At 52.0% G+C, this 20013-nt stretch overlaps 1 protein-coding gene across 4 annotated transcripts in view; it reads right to left on the bottom strand.

The window, feature by feature from the left end:
• Nucleotides 1-20013, bottom strand: part of PTGER3 (prostaglandin E receptor 3) — a 178584-nt gene that overhangs the window by 100488 nt on the left and 58083 nt on the right. The window contains exons 3-4 of one of the 4 annotated variants that reach the window (XM_038541660.1): nt 1709-1800; nt 787-1088 (exon numbers count right to left, since the gene is read on the bottom strand). The exons of the other annotated variants lie outside the window; for them this stretch is intronic. Of the exons in view, the coding sequence (XP_038397588.1) occupies nt 1049-1088; nt 1709-1800 (132 nt within the window). The 3' untranslated portion in view covers nt 787-1048. Of the gene's footprint in view, nt 1-786; nt 1089-1708; nt 1801-20013 lie in introns of those variants that run through there. 4 annotated transcript variants of the gene reach the window in all.

The raw sequence follows: 20013 nt of genomic DNA, 5'->3' as shown, positions 1-20013 counted from the left end.
ACGTCTATGCAACTCAGCTGCAAAGCATATTAATATCACGGATTTGTTTCGCATGTGTACTCCGCAGAGCTTTACGGTAGGTTCTATAATTACAATACAACTGAAGATCAGGTCCCATTTCCCCACTCTTTTTGGCAGAAATGTGTCTTATTTTGAGGATTAGTTCTATTCTCAATGTAACTTCATCACATAATAATGAGAATCCATGTTTATGGAAGATAATTTTTAAAAAATGAGGATGAAAGCACGGGTTAGAAATCGGTGTGTTGCTAAATCATGATACAGAATATTTGAGAACATAGGTCACAGAACTTATTATTTGGGGTGAATTTAGTATGAAATGGATACATTTCTGTGGATTAAAAATGAAAGCATCAAAAGTATTTTATAGCGACATATACTATCTTCCTATCGGTTTTAAACTAATTAGACAAAGATCATTCTTAACTGTATGAGAATATATATACTTGAGTAGTGGAAGTAAAATTTAGTAATTTTCTTTATTTTGCAGTGTCTATAGAGAGCCTGGCTTATTTTCATAATGCAAGGAAAGGACAATAGGATTTACTTTAAAAAATTAAAAATGAAATTAGGGTGAGCCTACCAATAAAGAGATAGGAACTAAGTATCTCTTTTCTTTTCCCTTCATTTGTTTTCCAAGGAAATCTGCATGTGTAGCAAAAAGAGTGCCCACGATAGTGTGTCACATGTAGATAACTAAGGGAAGGATGTAGGACCAGAAAGGTGAGTTGAGGAAAAAGTCTATTGGCCTCGAGACTTTTGAGCTATGTTCCAGAATCCTCTAGTTTATTGGTATCCTGTAGGCATCGCCGCACACTGTACCTCTATTGAAAAACTACATTTCCATCTTCCCCTGAGGAACTCAAGTGATTATCTTTCAGTTATTTTGACCACAGGAGGACAAACGTCCAAAGACACTGAGCCACCTAAATGTCCGCATCCACCTTCACCACACGCACGGAGGAGCAGAGGCCTCGTGCCCAGACTCACGCAGGGGACGGAGTAAAATGAACTTGCACACTGTCCGTTACAATGGAGATTTCAGCTTACTTGAGAAGCCAAGTGTGCTATATTTGGAAAAAAAAAATAATTAAAGCTTTTCACTTTTCATTAAAACGCAAAAGATCACCCAATGGAATCACACCCTGACGGCGTCCACGTAGCCCCACAGTCAGCACAGGAATGATGAAATAAGGGGTTTGAGGGCGGAAGCTGGTGCTTGAAATCTGACACGACTAACTTATCGTATTCGGCCTTACGTCCTGCTTTCTAGAGCGTCCACCCCTTGAAGTACCCGCTGTACCCCAGACAGGCCTAGTCCGGGGCGAGCAAGAGTGCGCCAACCACGTGGGGAGCGCGCTGAGCTCTGGTGCTAAATCAGAGCAGGATCGCTTAGCCTTAGACTAGTCCTGGGCGCTGTTCTTCGTATGAGAAAAGCAGTGACACGCAGACTCGCCCAGTCCCAGGAGCGGCCTGCAGCCAGGCGAGAACGTGCGCTGGAGGAGGTGGAAGTGGGCTTGTCAAGACAGCAACGACCTCCCTTGGGAGCCTGGGCCTCCAGAATCGGGGACGTGTGCTGAATTTGCACTTTGATTCTTGGGGACGGTCCATCCTTGTCGCACGAACACGATCAGAGCGGAGGTGGGGGCAGGCAAGGCCGCAAACCTGGACGGTGTCTCAGTCTCACCTTTCCGGCTGGTCACTCCACATCAAGGTTGAGGAGCCCTGGTGGGGTAAGGAGGTGGAGCTGGCTGCGTAGCTGTTTGTGTGGTGTCTGATCTGTGAACAGACAGAGGGTGTCAGTGGACAGAATAATGATGCTCATTCCTTTCGTCCGACGACTCTTTCTTGACCGCCTTTTAAAGAAAAGCAGAACCAAAAATCTACATATCAGCTTGCATCGGCCATAGCCATCTGGATGAAGACATTTTCGATCTTGTCTTCCCATTTCTGCCTCCCAGCTTTGAGCCACCCTCTATTTCTTGCCACGATTTCACACCAAATATTCCTTAAGGGTGGCGACCATGCCTTCTGTGACTTCTAAGTCCTGAGAGCAGTTATCACACTGCTTGTGAAATACTGAATAAAAACTCGCCGGCCTCAAAGGATTGGTGGAGGTGAGTCCCATCCCACCACTTTCTAGCCTTCAGTGACGTTCTGTTGCTCTTAAAAAGGATAAAGACCAGAATCCTTAACATGACCTCAAAGGTCCTGTCCGATCCCGCCTCTGCTGGAACTCCAGCGTCGTTTGTCCCGGCCACGCTGGCCATCTATGAAGGTCGTGAACACTGTCATCCTTCTTCCTACCTCAGGGCCTTCGCCCTTGAAGCTCCCTCTGCCTAGAATGCTCTTCCAATTCCCTCATCAGCTGGCTGACTCCTACTTGCCTTTCCGACCTCAACGTGGAATACCACTTCTTCAGAGGCTCTCCTGTTGACTAGGACTGGCCCCCCACTATGTCATACCCACTATTTTCTTTTCAAGAGCTCATGATAGTTTGGAAGCAAGAATTACTTTTTGTGATTATTGAGTATCTGTTGTTATCTCTAGACTGCGAGTTTCACGAGCTCAGGACCATGCCTGGTGTTGCCCACCACCGTGCGGCGGCAGCTACCCCAGCGCCTGGCACGTAGGTCACGGACAGCGAGCGTTTGTGGCCTGAATGAACGATGCCATGCAGTTGGCCGAGGCCCATCCCTGAACAGTACTCTACAAATAACAGCTTCAATTCACTGGATTCAATGAAAAATACTAAGAAAAAAAATATTTCCTCCGTCTACACTTCTTACTAATTCTCTTACGAGAAACAGCAGAATGAAATTAAGTTCTCGCAAAGAAGCATTACAGGGAAAAAGCCAAAAGAAATGAAATTCAGTGTTTTCTTAGTCAGTCTTTTTTATTGGATTCCTAGGGTATTTTTTTCCTCAAAAGTTTAGTTGAGATCACTCCAACAGCGCGCCTACCCATGTCACGTAGCCTAAGTCACATACGCTACCCACACAGACGTGTAGTTCTCCAGTGTCTGACACTATTACGCAATAGATCGTGTCTGTTTTAGGAAAGCAGTGTTGTTTGCAGGACAGTGAAATGTCTTCTTTGCACCACAAATTACACTTTGGCCAAGATCTATTTCAGCGCAAATGGAAGAAGTTTAGTGGCCCTTTTAACAGAAATACTGTGGCTCTGGGGGTGTGATCAGCGTTGAGTCAGAAAAAACAACAACAAACCCACTCTCGGATTTTTATATTTGTTCCCTGTGACTTTCCAAACCCCCTGTGCCCCTGGTGAAGGAAGAGCTGGCTTGTGGGGCCCAGGCTGCAGCCACCCAGGTGCCTCCCCTGCCGCTGGGCTGCCCAGGTCAGGGTCTGGAGGCCGGCTGTTCCCAGCAGGGCCGCGTCACCCACCGGCCTACCTTGCCGGGAACCTGGGTGTCAGGTGTGCGTCCAGGCCGGGCAGCGGGAGCCACGGGAGCGAGGAGCCTGGCGGTCCAAGGCCTGCAGCCCGCGCCCCTCCAGCTCAGGTTTGCGAATCTGAGGCCCGTGAGGAATGTAGAGATGTTTTTTCTTTTCAAAATCTTTAAAAAGCAGGAAGGGATAAAGGAGATGTGGTCTATATATACCCTGGAACGTGACCCGGCCATCAGGACAGATACCCACCATTGGCTTCGATGTGGCTGCACTAGAGGGTGATGCTGAGTGAAGGGAGTCAGTCGGAGAAGGACAATCATCACAGGGTCTCACTCACTCGGGGAATATAAGAAACAGTGAATGGGATTATAGGGCAAGGAGGGGAACTGCGTGGGGAAAATTACAGAGGGAGACAAACTGTAAGAGACTCCTAACTCTGGGAAACACAAAGGGTTGTAGAGGGGAGGTGGGCAGGGGGATGGGGTGACTGGGTGACGGGCACTTGACGGGGTGAGCACTGGGTGTTACACAGTATGTTGGCAAACCTAACTTCAATTAAAAAAAAAAAAGCAGGAATGGAAGACATGAAGCCCTGGAGGTGAGGTGTGCAGCGTGTGTAGGGGTCCCAGGGTCCTGGGTACGCGCCCAGGGTGCCCACGGAGCTTGCCCTCACTGTCACGCACGTTTCTGCAGCCCCACCCTGCCCTGGTGGGGGCTGCTCACTGCAGGCCAGGTCGTCGGTCCCACGTGTGTCTCCTCCTTCCCCCTCCTTCCAGACGGTGCCACTGCTCCGACTGGTGCCCTCAGTCCTCCTGGCCTAGTGAGCCCCATGGATCTACGTGAAACCCACATTGTTGTTGGATCAAAACTGGTTAAATATTGGAAATTATTTATCATTTAACCTAGTAACAGTCTTTTAGTCAATAGATGTCCTGACCCAAGTCTTTCTCCTCTTGACTGCATCCTTCGTATTATCTTGATTATCACTTTTTATTTCGATAGAGAGCGAGAGAGCGAGATAGCGAGAGAGCAAGAGCATGGGCACAAGTGGGGGCAGGGGCAGAGGGAGAGGGAGGGAGAGACAGTGTCATGCAGACGTCCTGCTGAGAGACCCGACCCCGGGCTCCATCCCACGACCCCAACAACATGACCCGGGCCAAAATCCCGAGTCCCTCCCCTAACCACTGAGCCCCCCAGGCACCCTCCCTGTTATTCCTGGTGCAACCCCCGGCGATCCTACACATTGTCGAATGCTCCCCGTGGCTGCAGGAGTAAGGCCGACCCGTGCCGCGGGGCTCTGACCTGTACCCCCAGGGTCATCTCCAGTCCCCTGCCTCTGCCCTGCCCGGGAGCCCTGCCTCCGTCCCCACACGATGCCCTCCCAGACCTGCCAGCGCTTCTGCACACCCGGTTTCTGTGGACTTAGCGACTGCCCTTCCAAAACGCCTCTCTCTTCTTGGGTCCACAATTCATTCCACTTCTTCTCCAGCACCCAGCCTTTGGTTTTCTCGGAAAACTATGATTTCTTTCATGGGACTTCTACAGCTTTGTGCACATCGTTCAGATTGTACTTAGACTCCCAGTTTCTCAAACTGGAAATTCGCAGCAGGAGCCCAATAAATGCGAATAAATCCATTTCTAAATAAACGTTGGGCTCTTCCCAGTGGTCAACATTATGAGACGAGGACTGATCAGCTTCGTCAGCACCCACGGGAACCCGCTACATGTAGGTCACTCCTTCAGGTGTGATGATAGGTTCATATATTAAAAGCTGCCCTTGGCTTGGAAATGGGTAGTCTCGCTCTGCCCCGCATTTCCCTCCGGGGTGCCTGTTGTTACACTTTACCTCACCATATGTTGCTCTTCTTCCCAGGACTGGGACAAAGGCCCTCAGACACTCGGTGCACATTTTTGAATGAATGAATGAGCGAGTTAGGGCTGTCTTAGGCAGACTACTTCCAGAACCAGAACCTCAGACAAAGCTGTCTATGCAAATGACTTATTAAGAACGTGCTCCAAGGGGGGAAAAAAATAAGGGAGTGGGAAAGTGGGACACGGAAGGAGATGCCAAGCAGGGGTGAAATTTTAAGTGATTCCAGCCATAGTCTGAACCTTTGGGAAACTCCGGAGTAAAAGCACATCTCAAAGTTTGTTCCACTTGTAAACAAGGGGTGTGGGCTCCTCTACTGCCACATCCCTCCGTCACTGCCGCCTTGAGAGGGCAAAGCTCCTACGCCTTCTGGCTCTGCCCTCGGTGAGCCGCTGAAGGCCATGCGCCAGCCGGGAGCAGCACAACGAGCAGGAGCTGGGGGTGGGTGACTGGAAGGGCCCACTGGCGCCTGCTGGGGCTGGGAGGACTCACCGGGTGGGACACAGCGCCGGCTGCACACCAGGCAAGCAAAATGTAACTGGTGCTGGGGAGGGGGGGTGCTGTGAGCATAGACCGGAGAACTCTGGGAAGACTCCTGTTGAAGACCATCTCCACTCCTGCTCCCGGCGGACCCCTAGAGCTGGGGTCAAGGCCTTTTCATCTATGTTGAGAAACAATAGCGAAAAAAAGAATCGGGACCCCTGGGGGGCCCAGCGGTTTAGCACCTGCCTTCAGCTCAGAGCGTGATCCTGGGGTCCCAGGATCGAGTCCCGCATCGGACTCTGTATGGAACCTGCTGCTTCTCCCTCTGCCTGTGTCCCTGCCTCCCTCTGTGTGTCCCTCATGAATAAATAAATAAAATCTTAAGAAAAAAAAAAGAATTACATTGGGTGGCAGGGAGAAAGGGTGAGAACCTTATCTGTCAAGCCACGCCAAGCTTTTTGGACACTTTACCAGCGAAGACGCTGCTTTCCCTCCCGGTCCCCGGGTCTTCCTGAGGACACGCCCCACCGGGGGGGCCTCTTTGCCATTTCCCTCGTGTCACCAGGCGGGGGTGGGGGGGCCTGTCGCTGCCCAAGAGCTTCCCGGGCAAACAGCTCCTGTCCCTCTCGTCCCAGCCCAGCTGGAGGCCGGTGTCCCCCCACCTGCCTGCGCTGCCACTCCCCGTTGAGGCCGAGCCTTCCCTTGGAGCAGCCCCCCCGCCCCGGGCCTCTCCACGGCCTCCAGGTAGGGAGGAAAGGCTCTGTGTGTGCGTGTGCATGTGTGTGCGTGTGTGTGCGCGTGTGCATGTGTGCGTGAGCTTCAGCAGGAGTCTGACTCTTGGGTCACAGCACTGCCCTGTGGCGACTGTGATGCCCGCAGGCCCCGACCCTGCCGTCTGCGCCCTGGCTGCCCGCATCCTGACTCAGTGTGCCTGTGAGGCTCCTTCTGCAGGGCCGGCCCGACCCCGCGGCCTACCTGCCCGTGGCCTGTCACTGGGGCGGCCTCTGATGGGACACTCAGCCCGCAAGGGCTCCCGGAGGCCTCTGCATCCCCCGCCTGCTCCTGTGGGGCCGAGGGGTCCAGTGCCCTGCACTGGCTTCTTCAGGGTTTCGATGCCACGTGGATGCCAGACGGTCAGGGCCCACGGAGGGTCAGGGCCCACAGACAAGGCCCACAGAGGGTCAGGGCCCACAGAGGGTCAGGCCTGGGGACTGGCTTCCTGAGGAGCACAGGAAACTATTCTGTGAGCATTTACCTCCTATCACCTCTTTTGGTTTTTTAAGATTTTATTTATTCAGGAGAGACACAGAGAGAGAGGCAGAGACACAGGCAGAGGGGGAAGCAGGAGCCTGATGTGGGACTCGATCCCGGGACCTGGGGTCACAACCTGGGCCCAAGGCCGACACCCCACCCTGAGCCCCCCGGAGCCCCCTCCTGTCACCTCTAATCAGCCCTGACCTCACTGGCTTTGTTCCTTCCACCTTCAAATCCTCAGACTTCCCTTACCTGGGCAGTGCGAGCCAGAAACGCCTGCGCCCGGCTGCCCGCGCTCTCCCCGTCCCCCTGCCCGCGCGGTCCAGGCGCTCACCCCACTTTCTCCCCCGCTTCTCCATGTGCTACATCTGCTACTCCTCCTCCCTCTCCCTTCAGCTCTCCCCGAAGTCATAGCCTCAAGCCCTAGAGTACTTTCCATTTCTCAAGCACTATTCTGGACATTTGACAAATATTGAGGAATTTTCTTCTTTGCAATCGGCACGGTACTCATCCTCTCCAGACGAATGAGGAAACTGAGGCACAGAGAGGTTAAGGAACGTATTGGGGGTCGCCCAGCAGTAGGTGGCAGGATTTGGATTCCGCTGCGGGCCGTCAGGTTCCAGGTACATGCTGACTACACAACTACTATCTATCCTGCCTCACCGTCTCCCACCCCACGACAAATCTAGTGTCTTGGAAACTTTTGGCATATTGTCATCTCTGCTACTGTAATGCTTGGACTAGATACACCCGTACCGCATACTAAGGTCTAATATTTATCAGATCGTCGCTCTCTTGTTATGCAAGTGTAATAAAACCCCGTTAATCTAGAAGGAGCAAATAATCCTGATGGGGGCCGAACTAAATTTGATTTTTCCCCAAACCTTATATTTTTATGATATATAAAAAGGGAGTCACTGGTCGAAGTAAAATGTAAAACACGTAAGTCAACAGGGACAGAATTTGACGTACTTGAGAGAGGAGAATAGAGGTGAATTTAGAATGTTGAAATGCAAGACTAGGCTTCCCATGTCACGTGAGTTCTATCGCGTTTGGATAAGAATATGTATTATGCTCTTCTTGATTCCTACCTCGGGATAATATAGCAGGGAGACCATTGACATAACAAGAAAATGACAGAAAATGCCACAAAATCACACTCCAGGGGATAACATCACAGTGCCGTTTGCCATCACCTTAATTTGTCAGAATCTGTAACCCGTGCCCTGACACTGAGAGAGGTCTCAGTCACCACAGCGGCGATCCCCGGAGGAATAAACAAAACCGCCTACTTTAAAGCTGAAGAGACCACACGGTCCGGCTCTCTCACTTACAACCCAGGAGGTGAGCTAACATTGCTTCTTACAGTCCCAGAGCTTGTTTGCAGCAAAGTCTCACCTAAATTTCAGCTTCCTGGCTGCCGTTGGACCCCAAAGCCAAACAACTAATTTGCAGACTTGATCCACTTGTAAACACCACTACAGTACATAACAGCTATACAACAAATAACTGTGTAAAAAAACCAAAAAGCCTGGCCCATGATACTAATCCGTAAGCTCCACAAGGACTGAGATTTTTATCTGCTCCTGTTCATCCGCTGCACCCGCAGCGACTAGACTGGAGGCTTCCACAATGCAGCTGAATTACTACCTAATGTGTAAATGAATGATTTATATAGCGTGTCTCTAAGGAGGCTGATGTTATTGCCATTTCATAAGAGAGAAAAATATATATTAAAGCTCAGCAAAGTGCATGCTCAAGGGTAGACCTAGAACCAGGACTAGGAACTAGACTTTTTGGCTCTGAATTCATTATCTGACTGTAAAAATAGCGCTTTCTGATTTTATTTTAAATTCGTTAATGAATTATTTTGTAGAAGACATCAAGATGTGTGTGTGTAACCTTCAGCAGAATTCCCAGGAGGTGCAAACAGCTGGTGCGTTATCTACCGTCGTCATGAGCACGCCTGTCTTTGCCCTGTCTAGGCCGCATCCTTACTTTCCACTATCACCAGAGGAGACAGCTCTCCCTTCTTCCCCTTCACAATTTTCCTTCCCCTTCTGCTCTTTTCTCAGAGGAACAAGAGGTGGGCCAGGGCCTCTCCTAGCGATCGCTCCCCCGGCTGTGCGGGGCTCCTGCGCAGCTAGCATGACTCAAAGGCTCCAGTGTCCTCCGGCCTTCTCCTCAGCAGGGCTTCACCTCTGGGGGTTTTACGGGCTCGCTGACCAACACAATCCCACTGTAGCCAGGCTCACTGACCTCTCGATTCGATTGAAACCTGGCCTTTCGAAGGCATCGATCTTTCTTCCTTTTTTAAACAATAAGATGTAACCTAATCGGGGTATACCTGACATGCCGTGAGCACTGTTCTCCCCGCAGTACCACAGGTGGCAAACTCCCCAAGAATTCAGAGAAAAGGGAAATAAGAGTGATGTAGGAGCGGCCTGGGTTTTCTCCAAGGGGCACAAGGTGGGGGACAGAGGGTTTAGCTGGGGAGACTGCACGGCCGCTGGGGAGCCCGGCTGCCAGCCGCTCAGAGGCGAGGCCTGCACACGGGGGTTGGAAGCGGGTTGGCAGCCTGGGCAGGGAGGGGTCACAGGCGAAGCTCAGCCTCCAAGAGGGCGGCCGGGACCCCAGCCAGCACGGTAGCCCTGGGACCCTCGGGACGTGCCCTGGGCCCGGCCGCCATGGGTGCACACCAGCTCCCGCACCTGCGCTGGGGCTCCCGGGACTTCGCCCACCGACCCCAAAGACCTTGCTCGCCCAGAAACTTCCAGAATTTTGTGCTATAAAGTGAGGGGGTAGTTTTCCCTTCAAAATTCTGATCTATATTAGTCAGAGCCGACTTCCCCGGGAGCCCAGGCTGACCCCTTCTGGGAGGACAGGGGGCGGGCCCGATGGTCGCGTGACACTGTCTAGGACGGGCACATGGTAGTCTGTCCCGTCGCACTGGATACAGTCTGCGGCTACTGTACCTGCAAGTGGCCGGTAGTCCCTTTTCTGCGGCGAAGATTTGAAGCGTGTCCCCAGCTCGTCTGCTCCTCCGGGGTCACGTGCCCCGGGCTCCCTCCGATGCCCGTTCCCAAACCCCTGCTGGGAGCCACCAGAGCCAGGCCACTGGCTTCCGTGTGTAGGCCCCAGGGGCCCTTCGTTCCCGTGCACCCTGTGCTGCCCGTCCCTGCTTGGTGGCCCAGACGCTGCCACCTGCCTATGCCCGGCTCCCGAGTGCCTAGCCCTGTGATCCCGAGCAAGGGACCGGACCTGGGCGTCGGTTCCCGCCCCGGCTCCCCAGGGACAGCGGGGGCAACAGCCCCGCAGGAGGGTCAACTCAGGGGAAGGGACAGAGAGACAGCTTCGGGGACGCCGCTGGTCCCGCTGCAGCCGCACTTGCAAGGAGCCTCCCCTGCACCTGCACCTGCCCTGCTGGTAGGGCCGCCGGCTGCTGTGTTTTCCAGAAGGATCCTGCACGTGGCAGGTGTATGCAGCTGGCAAAGGTCCCCGAGCTGGAGCTGGAGGCTAGCCGCTGACCTCTGCCCTTGCTGGCCGAGGAACCCCCGCAGGGCAGAAACTTCCTTGGGGGGGGCTGAAGCTTGCACCGTCGAGCACCCCGGGAGCAGGGCAGGTGGGAGCCACGGGGAAGCAGCCACGGTGAGCAAGTGGGAGTCACGCACAGCCCACGGCCCAGCGGCCAGGCGGTCGGCCGACGGTGGTGGCAGCACACTTGGGGAGGTAGGTGACAGGGAGGTCCCCCGTGGGTGGGATTCGGTTCATGCCCATGGTGACTCCTGGATCCTGATCTATCTCCAGCTCCCACAGGCCCATAGGACCCCGTTACAGCGACTCCCCTCGCTTGAGCGAACCTGGCAGGTACCCCAGGCCTTTCAGTCCAGAGAGCCGGAACGCCGACCCCCGCGGGTGCCCTGGATGATGAGCCGGGGAACCAGGCCCCATGGATCAATCGACCCCGTGCCCCGGGGTCAACCCCGACTGTCCCTACAGCCCTCCCCAGCCCCAGCGGGCTCCCCGGCCTTCTGGGCTGCACCAGGCCCAACCCTGTCCGAAGGCCGGCTCGGACCCGCTGGCTCCCGGAGTGCCTGGGCGCCCTGCCGCGCAGACGTGGATCCAGGTTTTGAGGAAGCTGAAGGGCGTAGAACTTTCTTTAACAAAATGGATCTGAAACTGGGCTCGGGGTCAAAAAGGCCCGGGTGAAGGAGGGGGCTTTGAAGCTTGAGCTTCACTGGCTTTGCCCTACGTCTGCCTTTGATGCCGACTCAGGAGGAACTTTGCAGCCGGACGGTTATCCTGCAGGTCCTCGTACAGCATGTGTAGACGCACACAGGCCTGCTAGAGCCGCCGTCGCAGGTCACCCCTTGCCCCCCACTTGGGAACATCATGTGTGACCGGGCCGCGGCCTTCCTTCTTCCGGGGCTTGGGAAGAAGCTTCTGGTGTCTGGGGCTCTACACTGTGTAGAAGCGTATCAGTACCCACGGCTGTCCCTGCTCGGTCAGCATCTGGCACAGCCACCCGCTGTCATGAGCTGAGCCACCCTCCCCCGGACGCTGACGGGGAAAGCCTGTCGTTACCCACGGGCGCTCACGGATACCCCACACACCCGCTTCATAGCGTTGCTCGGCATGTTCCTAGGACCTTTAGAACCAAGGCCAATAGCAGTTTCACAGCAGACGAGGCCCTTGTCCCTCCTGGACGTCGTGGGCCTCTGCCCTCCCCTCTCCGGGCCTCCCGGGGCCCAGGGGGTGCTGCACATGCTGCTCCCTGCATCTGCGGTGCCGCCGCCCCCCGCGGGCCTCCCGCCGTCCAGCCCCCCTTCCTCCAGAAGGCTGCGTTCGCCCTTCCGGGGCCCCGTGGGGGCGGGAGGCCAGTAATCGCTCTCAGGTCGTCCCCAGCCTCCCCGTGCTTGTGAGCAGCGTGCAAGACGTGGGGGCGCTGCCGGGACACAGAGGCAAGGTGGTAATCATCTTCGGGGGAGTTCAGTTCTTCTGGTTTGCGGAAAGGCTTAAACGAGCCCTTCGGGGTTTGTGAAGGGGAAGCCAGGCCCTGGCCGGGAAGGGGAAGGTTGCCCAGAGTTGCTGTGTAGACGGCTCAAGGGGCTCCCTTCCTGGTGGACAGAGCGTGCTTCCGGGAGGTAAAACAGTTCTTGGCTTCCTTGTGTGTGTGTGTGAGGAGGGGGTGGCTGAAAACTAGAGCAGGGCTGGGTCTCCAGGCCCGGGCCTCCAGGGAAGCCTGAATGTGCCCAACCCCGGGAACGTCTGCAGAGCTGACACAGACGCGTCCCTTTGTGACCAGCTTCAGGGGGGCCAGTCCGTGCACAGGAAGGAGTAGTCCCTCTGGCTTTAAATTCTCCCCCTTCTCCACTCCCCCCAGCCTCAGGTGCAGCCCTCGGCGGAGAGTCTTTCCGTGGTCGTGGGGCCTCCCAGCCAGTCTGGAGGCGAACGCGGCCACGGCGGGGAGAGCACAGCCGCCTCCAGGAGCCGGGGAGCAGAGGCGAAGGCCCGGTCCGCAGCGAGGCCTGCCAGGCGGCGGCGGACATGCGGGTGCCGGGGTCCGCGGGCTCAGGAGGGCCTGCCTCCGCCGAGGCTCCCCACAATGTGCTCCATCGAGTCCTTTTATCTGATACCAAAGGAAAGGAACTGCGTCCGGCTAGAGTTGGGGCTATTCGGTTACAGCCGGAGTCACGTACCGAACACACTATCACCCGATCGTGAGCTCCGTGGAAGCCTGGCTCTCGTCTATTTTGTTTCTGCCTTATGCCCACGGACCACAGGGCCCGGCACAGAGGATGGACGCGGTCAATACACGTTTGCTGCATGAGTGGATGATCTTTCCAACAGCGCCCTAGCTGTAAAACCGGGAACTGTGTTGTAAATATTCTCTGACCCCAAAGAGCCCAGAACGATGCCTGATGCCGAACGGCACTAGTCAGTGTTTGCTGGCTGATTTATGATGCACCGGATCTATTAGATGATAGATAGATAGATAGATAGATAGATAGATAGATAGATAGATAGATAGATAGAAAAGGGAGTTGGTTTTTTTTAATCTTGGTGATGACCATGCGCACCTGGTCACATTCACAGCTTGCCATGTCTTTATGCAGCCCTCCTCTGTTTAAGGTACCCCAGGCAAAAGGAAGAACAGTTGATTCGTATCAACAAGAGGGTGCGCTAGAGGGTTAGCCTAACCCTTCCCTGCACCATCCTTGCTGCTCCTGCCTCCCTGAATCGGGCTGGTCCGTTACCCATTGGGGTTTCCTGGCTCTCAGAACCAGAAGGATGCAGCCCTAGCCCCAGTTGACTTCAACATGAGCCTAGTTTCTAAAAGGTCCCACGCTGCAGGGATTATCATTGCGGAGACACTGAGCTGTCCAGAAGCCTCTTCGTGCTCCTTTTTTTTTTTTTTAATTTTTATTTATTTATGATAGTCACAGAGAGAGAGAGAGAGAGGCTCAGAGACATAGGCAGAGGGAGAAGCAGGCTCCATGCACCGGGAGCCCGATGTGGGATTCGATCCCGGGTCTCCAGGATCGCGCCCTGGGCCAAAGGCAGGCGCCAAACCGCTGCACCACCCAGGGATCCCCCTCTTCGTGCTCCTAATTGTCGAGTTGGGCAATGAGAACTTGTTACTGGATGTAACAGCGCAGCTTAGCTACTGTGGCTAGCTGCTATGCGGCTGACGGATTTAAATTATAATATTCTTTAGATGGATCAAAATAACAAAATCATTTTAACTATTCAAAATTACGTAATATAAAAAATTACTTAAAATAAGGGTGGTCTGGGAACTCACGTTGCTATTTTCAATTGAGAGGAAAAAATATTTTTAAATGTATTTTTTCACACGGGAAAGAATGAAGTCGTGCAGTTCAGAAGAAAAGGTTGAAGGTATTCTAGTAAAACAACGGCAGTATCCTTTAAATATTTAAACACCTCCTAATTATTTTTTGGATTGCTCACGGGATTGTTGCGGTCTCCTCCCCACACCTGTGGCAACCCACCTATCGTCATAGCCCCCGGGAAACGGGTAAGTGCCAACTCAGCATCAAACCCCAGGGGTGAGAGGAGGATAAAAAAACAGAAACCCCAAGTAGAAAGCACTGGCTATGAGCTTTTGAGAACACGGCCTCCCAGGTTGGCCTGGCACCTATGTGTGGACGCTTCTGGAGAAGGGGAAGGGCAGAGAGGAGAGGAGGCCATGGTCATTCTGAGTATCTCCAGCCTCCACGAGGTGGAGAAGGCCCCTTGGGGTCCCCCTGGGTTTCATAGAAGAGAAAGGAGAGCTGAATGCCTGAGGGACTGGTCTGGAGCTGCTATTTAGGGCCAGCGTCATGTCATCTCTAGGGGTTAGACAGCCAAAGCCAGTGTCCAGAGGAAGGAAGAGCCTAGGGGTCTGCTGGGCCAGTAAGAAAATAATGAGGCCGAGTCAGCAAAGTAGGACCACAGGGCTCAGCATGTGCCGAGGCAACAGTTGACCGATTCACTAGCCCTGAGTCAACCGGGCTGCCAGGAGCCACCCTGCGACCACGAAGACCGAAGTCTACGCTAGGGACAATGCAGAGGACGCAACAGGCAGGATCAGGACTACGGGTAGACAAGTGGCCCCTCCTGATCTGCCCCCGTTATTGTGAGAGGACGTAAGCTTTCTCCGTCACATAGATGCCACCTTGGGTAAGGAAGGCGGACGTGGGAGGAACCGTGAGCTATCATATTAGTAAGAACAAGAGAAGGCCGAGCTGGCCCAAAGTGAGAAAAACAGGTGGGCAACATCCTCCAGCTGCAAGTCGGAGAACCCATCCTCCCCTGTCCTGCCCGCCAGCCCCTGCCTCAGCCATCGGAGCACATGGATTTGTAATGAATCTTTGTTCTATGTGCAAAATTTTAAAAAAGAAATTTAAATAATATCTGAGTTGTGCACTGTACAACTTTCACCTTAGCCATGAACAAAAGTAGAGACTCTTAATAGCCAAACAGAAGCCAATAGCACTAAATGACTGTGGTGACTACCTCCAGAATTCTGAATATGAGCTTTTTTCCCCTTCAGTTTAATGCTGAAAATAAAGCACCAATAAGGGTGGCCAGGAAGGAAAATGAACCGGCGCCCAAGATGACTAATAAGAGAAGGCCTTCCTAATTTCCATCAAGTTAGGTGTATGTGTCTAAAAACAAATTAAGTTTTGTCTGTTGTATGACTTAGGATCGGAGGCTGTCAGTGGAGGGTCTGGCTGCAAGTTTATGTCCACGCTTTGCAAGGTCAATCAAGGACGTACAGCTCGTGCGCACTCCCGCGGGACGTTACCAAATCAGTGGTTGAGGATTGAGGGAGCTTACAGACGACGGTTGATATGGAAATTGCCCCGAGTAATGAATTTGATGATAAATCAATCCTTACCCTCCGGTGCGGGGCTGATTTGACTGATCTCTATGCACGTCAGTCTTCTGGAGGGTTCCCCGGCCCCCAAAGCTGCAGGTGTGATCACTGTTTGGGGTAAAACGCTGACACAGCCGAGAAGGGCCTCGATGCCCTGTGGTCCCATCCATCCACGTCAATAACCCACAACCCCCTGGTACAATCCCATTAAATCAGAGCCGGCCTCACTCCAACCACTTGACTAGTGCGTGAACCCTCGTGGGAGCCATCAAGGGGCCTCTCGCTCCAAATACCTTCAGCTGAGCAGCGGAGGGCCCTGCAAGCTGGCCTTCATCGATCACCCAGCTGTCACATGCAAGACACCGTGAGGCATTAAAAGAAAACCTTGACTCGTGACCAGTAAAAGTGTTAAAGGCTGTATGTAATTAAATAGGACTCATCACGTGTGCACATATCCAATTGCTATGAGAAGTCTAAATCCTCGGTGCCTTTCCCATTTCTCAAAGTGACAGCAACAAAGAAAAATGACGAAAGTCCCATTAGTTACAGTTTGGCCATTTGGAATCTAGATCTTCTACAAAAAATAGTTTAAAAGTCGGTTATTTAAATGCAAAATAATCTAGCAAATATTTTATTATTCTGCTTCTCTTGTTCTTAATGACAGTAATATAGCAGGTGACAACATAATAGCTATGATCCCGAGGCAAAAAAAATTAATAGATCATCTGACCTAAATTCAGAAAAAGTATTTAACACGTTCTGCCACACCAATAAAAAATAAATTCATAAAAAAATAAATACATAAAAATAAAACGTCCTGTCATACAGCTCGAAGAAGGGACGTCCTGCCATTTGCAGGTCTAACACGGATGGACCATGGAGACCTTACGCTGGGTGAGACGTCCGAGAAAGACAAACACGGTATCACGGATATGGGGACTCTCCAAAAGCCAAGCTCATAGGAACAGAAAGTAGGATGGTGGTTGACCCGGGGATGGGGGCTGAGGTACGGGACAGATGTTGTTTAAGGGAACAAAGTGGCAACGAGTAGTAAATAAGCCCTAGAGATTTAATGCCCCGTATAGTGATGAGAGACAACACCACTGTGTGACAATCATCAAATCTGCTGAGAGACTAGAATTTATTCCAACCGCCAAAAAGAAATGATAATCACGTAATGTGATAGAGGTGCTCGTTTCCGACTCAGTGACAATCCTCTGAAAACGTGCCGCCGCATCCAATCACCAGGCTGTACACCTTAGATTTACACACTGTCACGTGTGAATTATATTTCAATAATAAAAATGGCTCATAAAATGAGGAACTGCTTTTCGGCTATGGCCGAGATGGTCAACTGCTTCCTAGTCTCTATTCTCTCCCTCTCTGGAAGAGAACTCTGATTGTCTGGGCCCCACTAGAGCACTGCCTTCCCAACCCCATCCCTGCCCGGTCCGCCCGTGGGACTACACTCTGGCCGGTTATGCAAGGAAAAGCGACAACATTTCTGGGAAATCTCCTTGAAGGCGAGGGGACACTCTTTTCCATCCACCTCTTCCTCCTCTGTCTGAGCAGAGGCCGATTCATGCTTGAGCCCCAAACAGCCGTATTGAACCATGAGGCAGTACGTTCAGAACCGCGACAGAGCATCCATCGCTGATGAGCAGGAGCAGCCAGGTGGGCCCAGGCCTGCCCACGCGCAGAATTTATAGAAATTGCCAAGAAATGCCCTTCTATCTTCTTTTAGCCATTGTCATTGTTGTTTTTTTGGTTATTGGGTTGTTTGTGGGGGTTTTTTTTGTTTTGTTGTTTTGTTCCTTTTTTTTTTTTTTTTTTGCATCTGACCAAAACCTATCACACCGATAAAGCATCTCATCAGCTTGAATAAATTCTAAGCAATTGTCAAGAGAACGCCTGATGCAATACAGAAAAACCACACTGATCAAGGGAAACTAGTGGGGTTTCCAGCATGTCTAGCTTAAAATGAATCGATCCCCACACCTGTGCCATCCTGGAGGCTTTAGGATTTGACGTAAGGAGACTGGCTGTGGGACCCGAGCATAGGTCATATGCCCAAAAGCTGGAGATGACTTGGAGTTGTTTGCAGGCGGTCTCCCCCCCGTACAGCGCTCCTGTATGGCCAGGGGGACGCAGCGTAGCGTCACGCCAGCGGGTAGTCTGCTCTCTGCACGCTGCCTTCACAGCCAACTCGGCAATCGGTCATGAATCCGGACTTCAGTCTTAACTCGCTTTAAACCTGGACAAGCTCTGCTTAAATTTTATAAATCTCACCTACTTCCTCCATGATATGGGGATAAGGATGACACTAGCTCCATTGCCTTTCGTGGGGAGGTTGGGACGATCCAATGACATAAATAAATGTCAAAGCGTTCTCAAGGTTCTCAACATCATTTGGGTATCTTCACTTACGCTTCCCTGGGACAGGCAATGCGCTTTCCGCTTTCTGAGACAGTCACCTTTAAAAAGTGACTCCTTTGCACGTCGAACTCCTCTCCCTAATATTCATTTTTGTGATTCTGTAGAAAAGTTTTGTTTGTATGATGTTTGAGTTTTATGAGCTACACAGATTCAAGTATTTAGGCTAAAAGAATACCACTGGGAATGAGTATTCGGCTAATTTGCAGCTGCTTCTTCTGCAACCAGCACAGGAGAAACACGTGGACAGACACCGAAACTAAGAATGAATTCATTACCTACATTAGAAGAGGCGATTAGAATGGGTCGCTCAAAAAAAAAGAAAGAAAGAAAAGAAAAGAATGGGTCGCTCACTAATTGAAATCTAAATGCTGTGTGTGCTGCAAATTCCCTTTAACCTGGACTTACGCACCCAGACATTTCCAGCAGAAGTCATCTGCATAGCATTGAAAAATTACCAGTGGTCATGAGAATGACTCCGGACCTACACAATATTGTCGTGTATTCTGAATGGCCAAAGACACATCGTCAGCAGTGAAACCAAAGTATGTCACTCACCACTAAGCCACAGTCTTACTTCTAGCAGGGAGGTCCATAGCAATAAAAACACTAGATTATCTGAGAAGCGTCTGCGTGAACAGAGTAGCCACGGTGATGATTCCATTTCACGGATAGCTCAGGGCAGACTGGGCTGCTTGCTCCAACGAAACAGGTTATTTGAATTTCATGGTGAAGAATGGCCTTCTGGGGGCAGCCCCGGTGGCTCAGCGGTTTAGCACCTGCCTTCAGCCCAGGGCCTGATCCTGGAGACCCAGGATCGAGTCCCGCGTCGGGCTCCCTGCATGGAGCCTGCTTCTCCCTCTGCCTGTGTCTGCCTCTCTCTCTCTCTCTCTCTCTATCTCTGTGTGTGTCTCTAATAAATAAATAAAATCTTAAAAAAAAAAAAAAAAGAAAAGAATGGCCTTCTGGGGCACCTGGCTGGCTCCGTAGGTGGAGCACATGCCTCCTGATCTCAGCACACACACCATGGGACCTTGCCTTCTCTAACATGACGTTGAAGACTGAGACACGCTGCAAGGACAGGGACGTGGAGCTTGGCCCTGGCCTCCCGCTTTCGAGCTGACAGTGCAAGGGGCCGCGTGGAAGAGCAGCCCAGCCGCCGGGCGCCAGGACCTCCTGCCCACTGCTCCCCATGTATCACCTGGGCCAGAAGGTGAGGGAGTGAGAAGGGAGGAGAGAGACGCCCAGGGAGGGAGCCCAGGGAGACCCCGCTCCAGTCCTTTCCAGAGACCACTGTGGCGACTCATTCCGTGCCTCCGTCTCTGACGTGGGCACAGAAGAGAACTTCGACAGGGGTCACGCTTGTTTCAGGCCTGTTTTATCCTACCAGTACCTTCCCTCCAGACTTGTCCCCCTTCTCAGCCTTCATGTCCTTCCTTGGTCTCCATAAAGAAATCCTGTTCCCGGGATCCCTGGGTGGCGCAGCGGTTTGGTGCCTGCCTTTGGCCCAGGGCGCGATCCTGGAGATCCGGGATCGAATCCCACATCAGGCTCCCGGTGCATGGAGCCTGCTTCTCCCTCTGCCTGTGTCTCTGCCTCTCTCTCTCTCACTGTGTGCCTATCATGAATAAAAATAAAAAATAAATAAATAAAAAAAAAAAGATTAAAAAAAAAAAAAAAAAGAAATCCTGTTCCCGACTCATCGCCAAAGCTTAACTATTCTGTGTCTCATTCTTGTAAGGCCTGATAAGCGCTTAGAGCTAATGGAAATCATTGTTTCTGGGATTTTAGAGAGGTGCGGTGCTTCGCTGTGTTGTCTTTACCCAGAAGATGCATTTGCTTTCTAAGAGGAGCCTTCCACGTCCTTACTTAAAAGAACACTACTTCTAGGATTTTAGATCTTATGGTGGACACTACTATAGGATCAGAAGAGATTTTTAAAATCCTTAAAAATAATAATAATAATAGCTCACACAAATACTTTTTTTTACTACACATCAAGCACCTTTCTAAGTGTCATCCCATCCAATATTTTAATGTTTGAGTTAAACATTATATGCTAAAATCTGAGAAGAAGGGCCCACTACTAATACCTTGACTTGACAGATGAAGATTCGGAGGTACTTCACCTGCAGTCTTACAGCTAGGAAGTAGGTGAACCA

Source organism: Canis lupus, chromosome 6, assembly GCF_011100685.1.
Source record: "Canis lupus familiaris isolate Mischka breed German Shepherd chromosome 6, alternate assembly UU_Cfam_GSD_1.0, whole genome shotgun sequence".
NCBI lineage: Eukaryota > Metazoa > Chordata > Mammalia > Carnivora > Canidae > Canis > Canis lupus.
The sequence above is the reverse complement of the archived record's forward strand: the minus strand, read 5'-3'. Positions and strand labels throughout refer to the sequence as shown.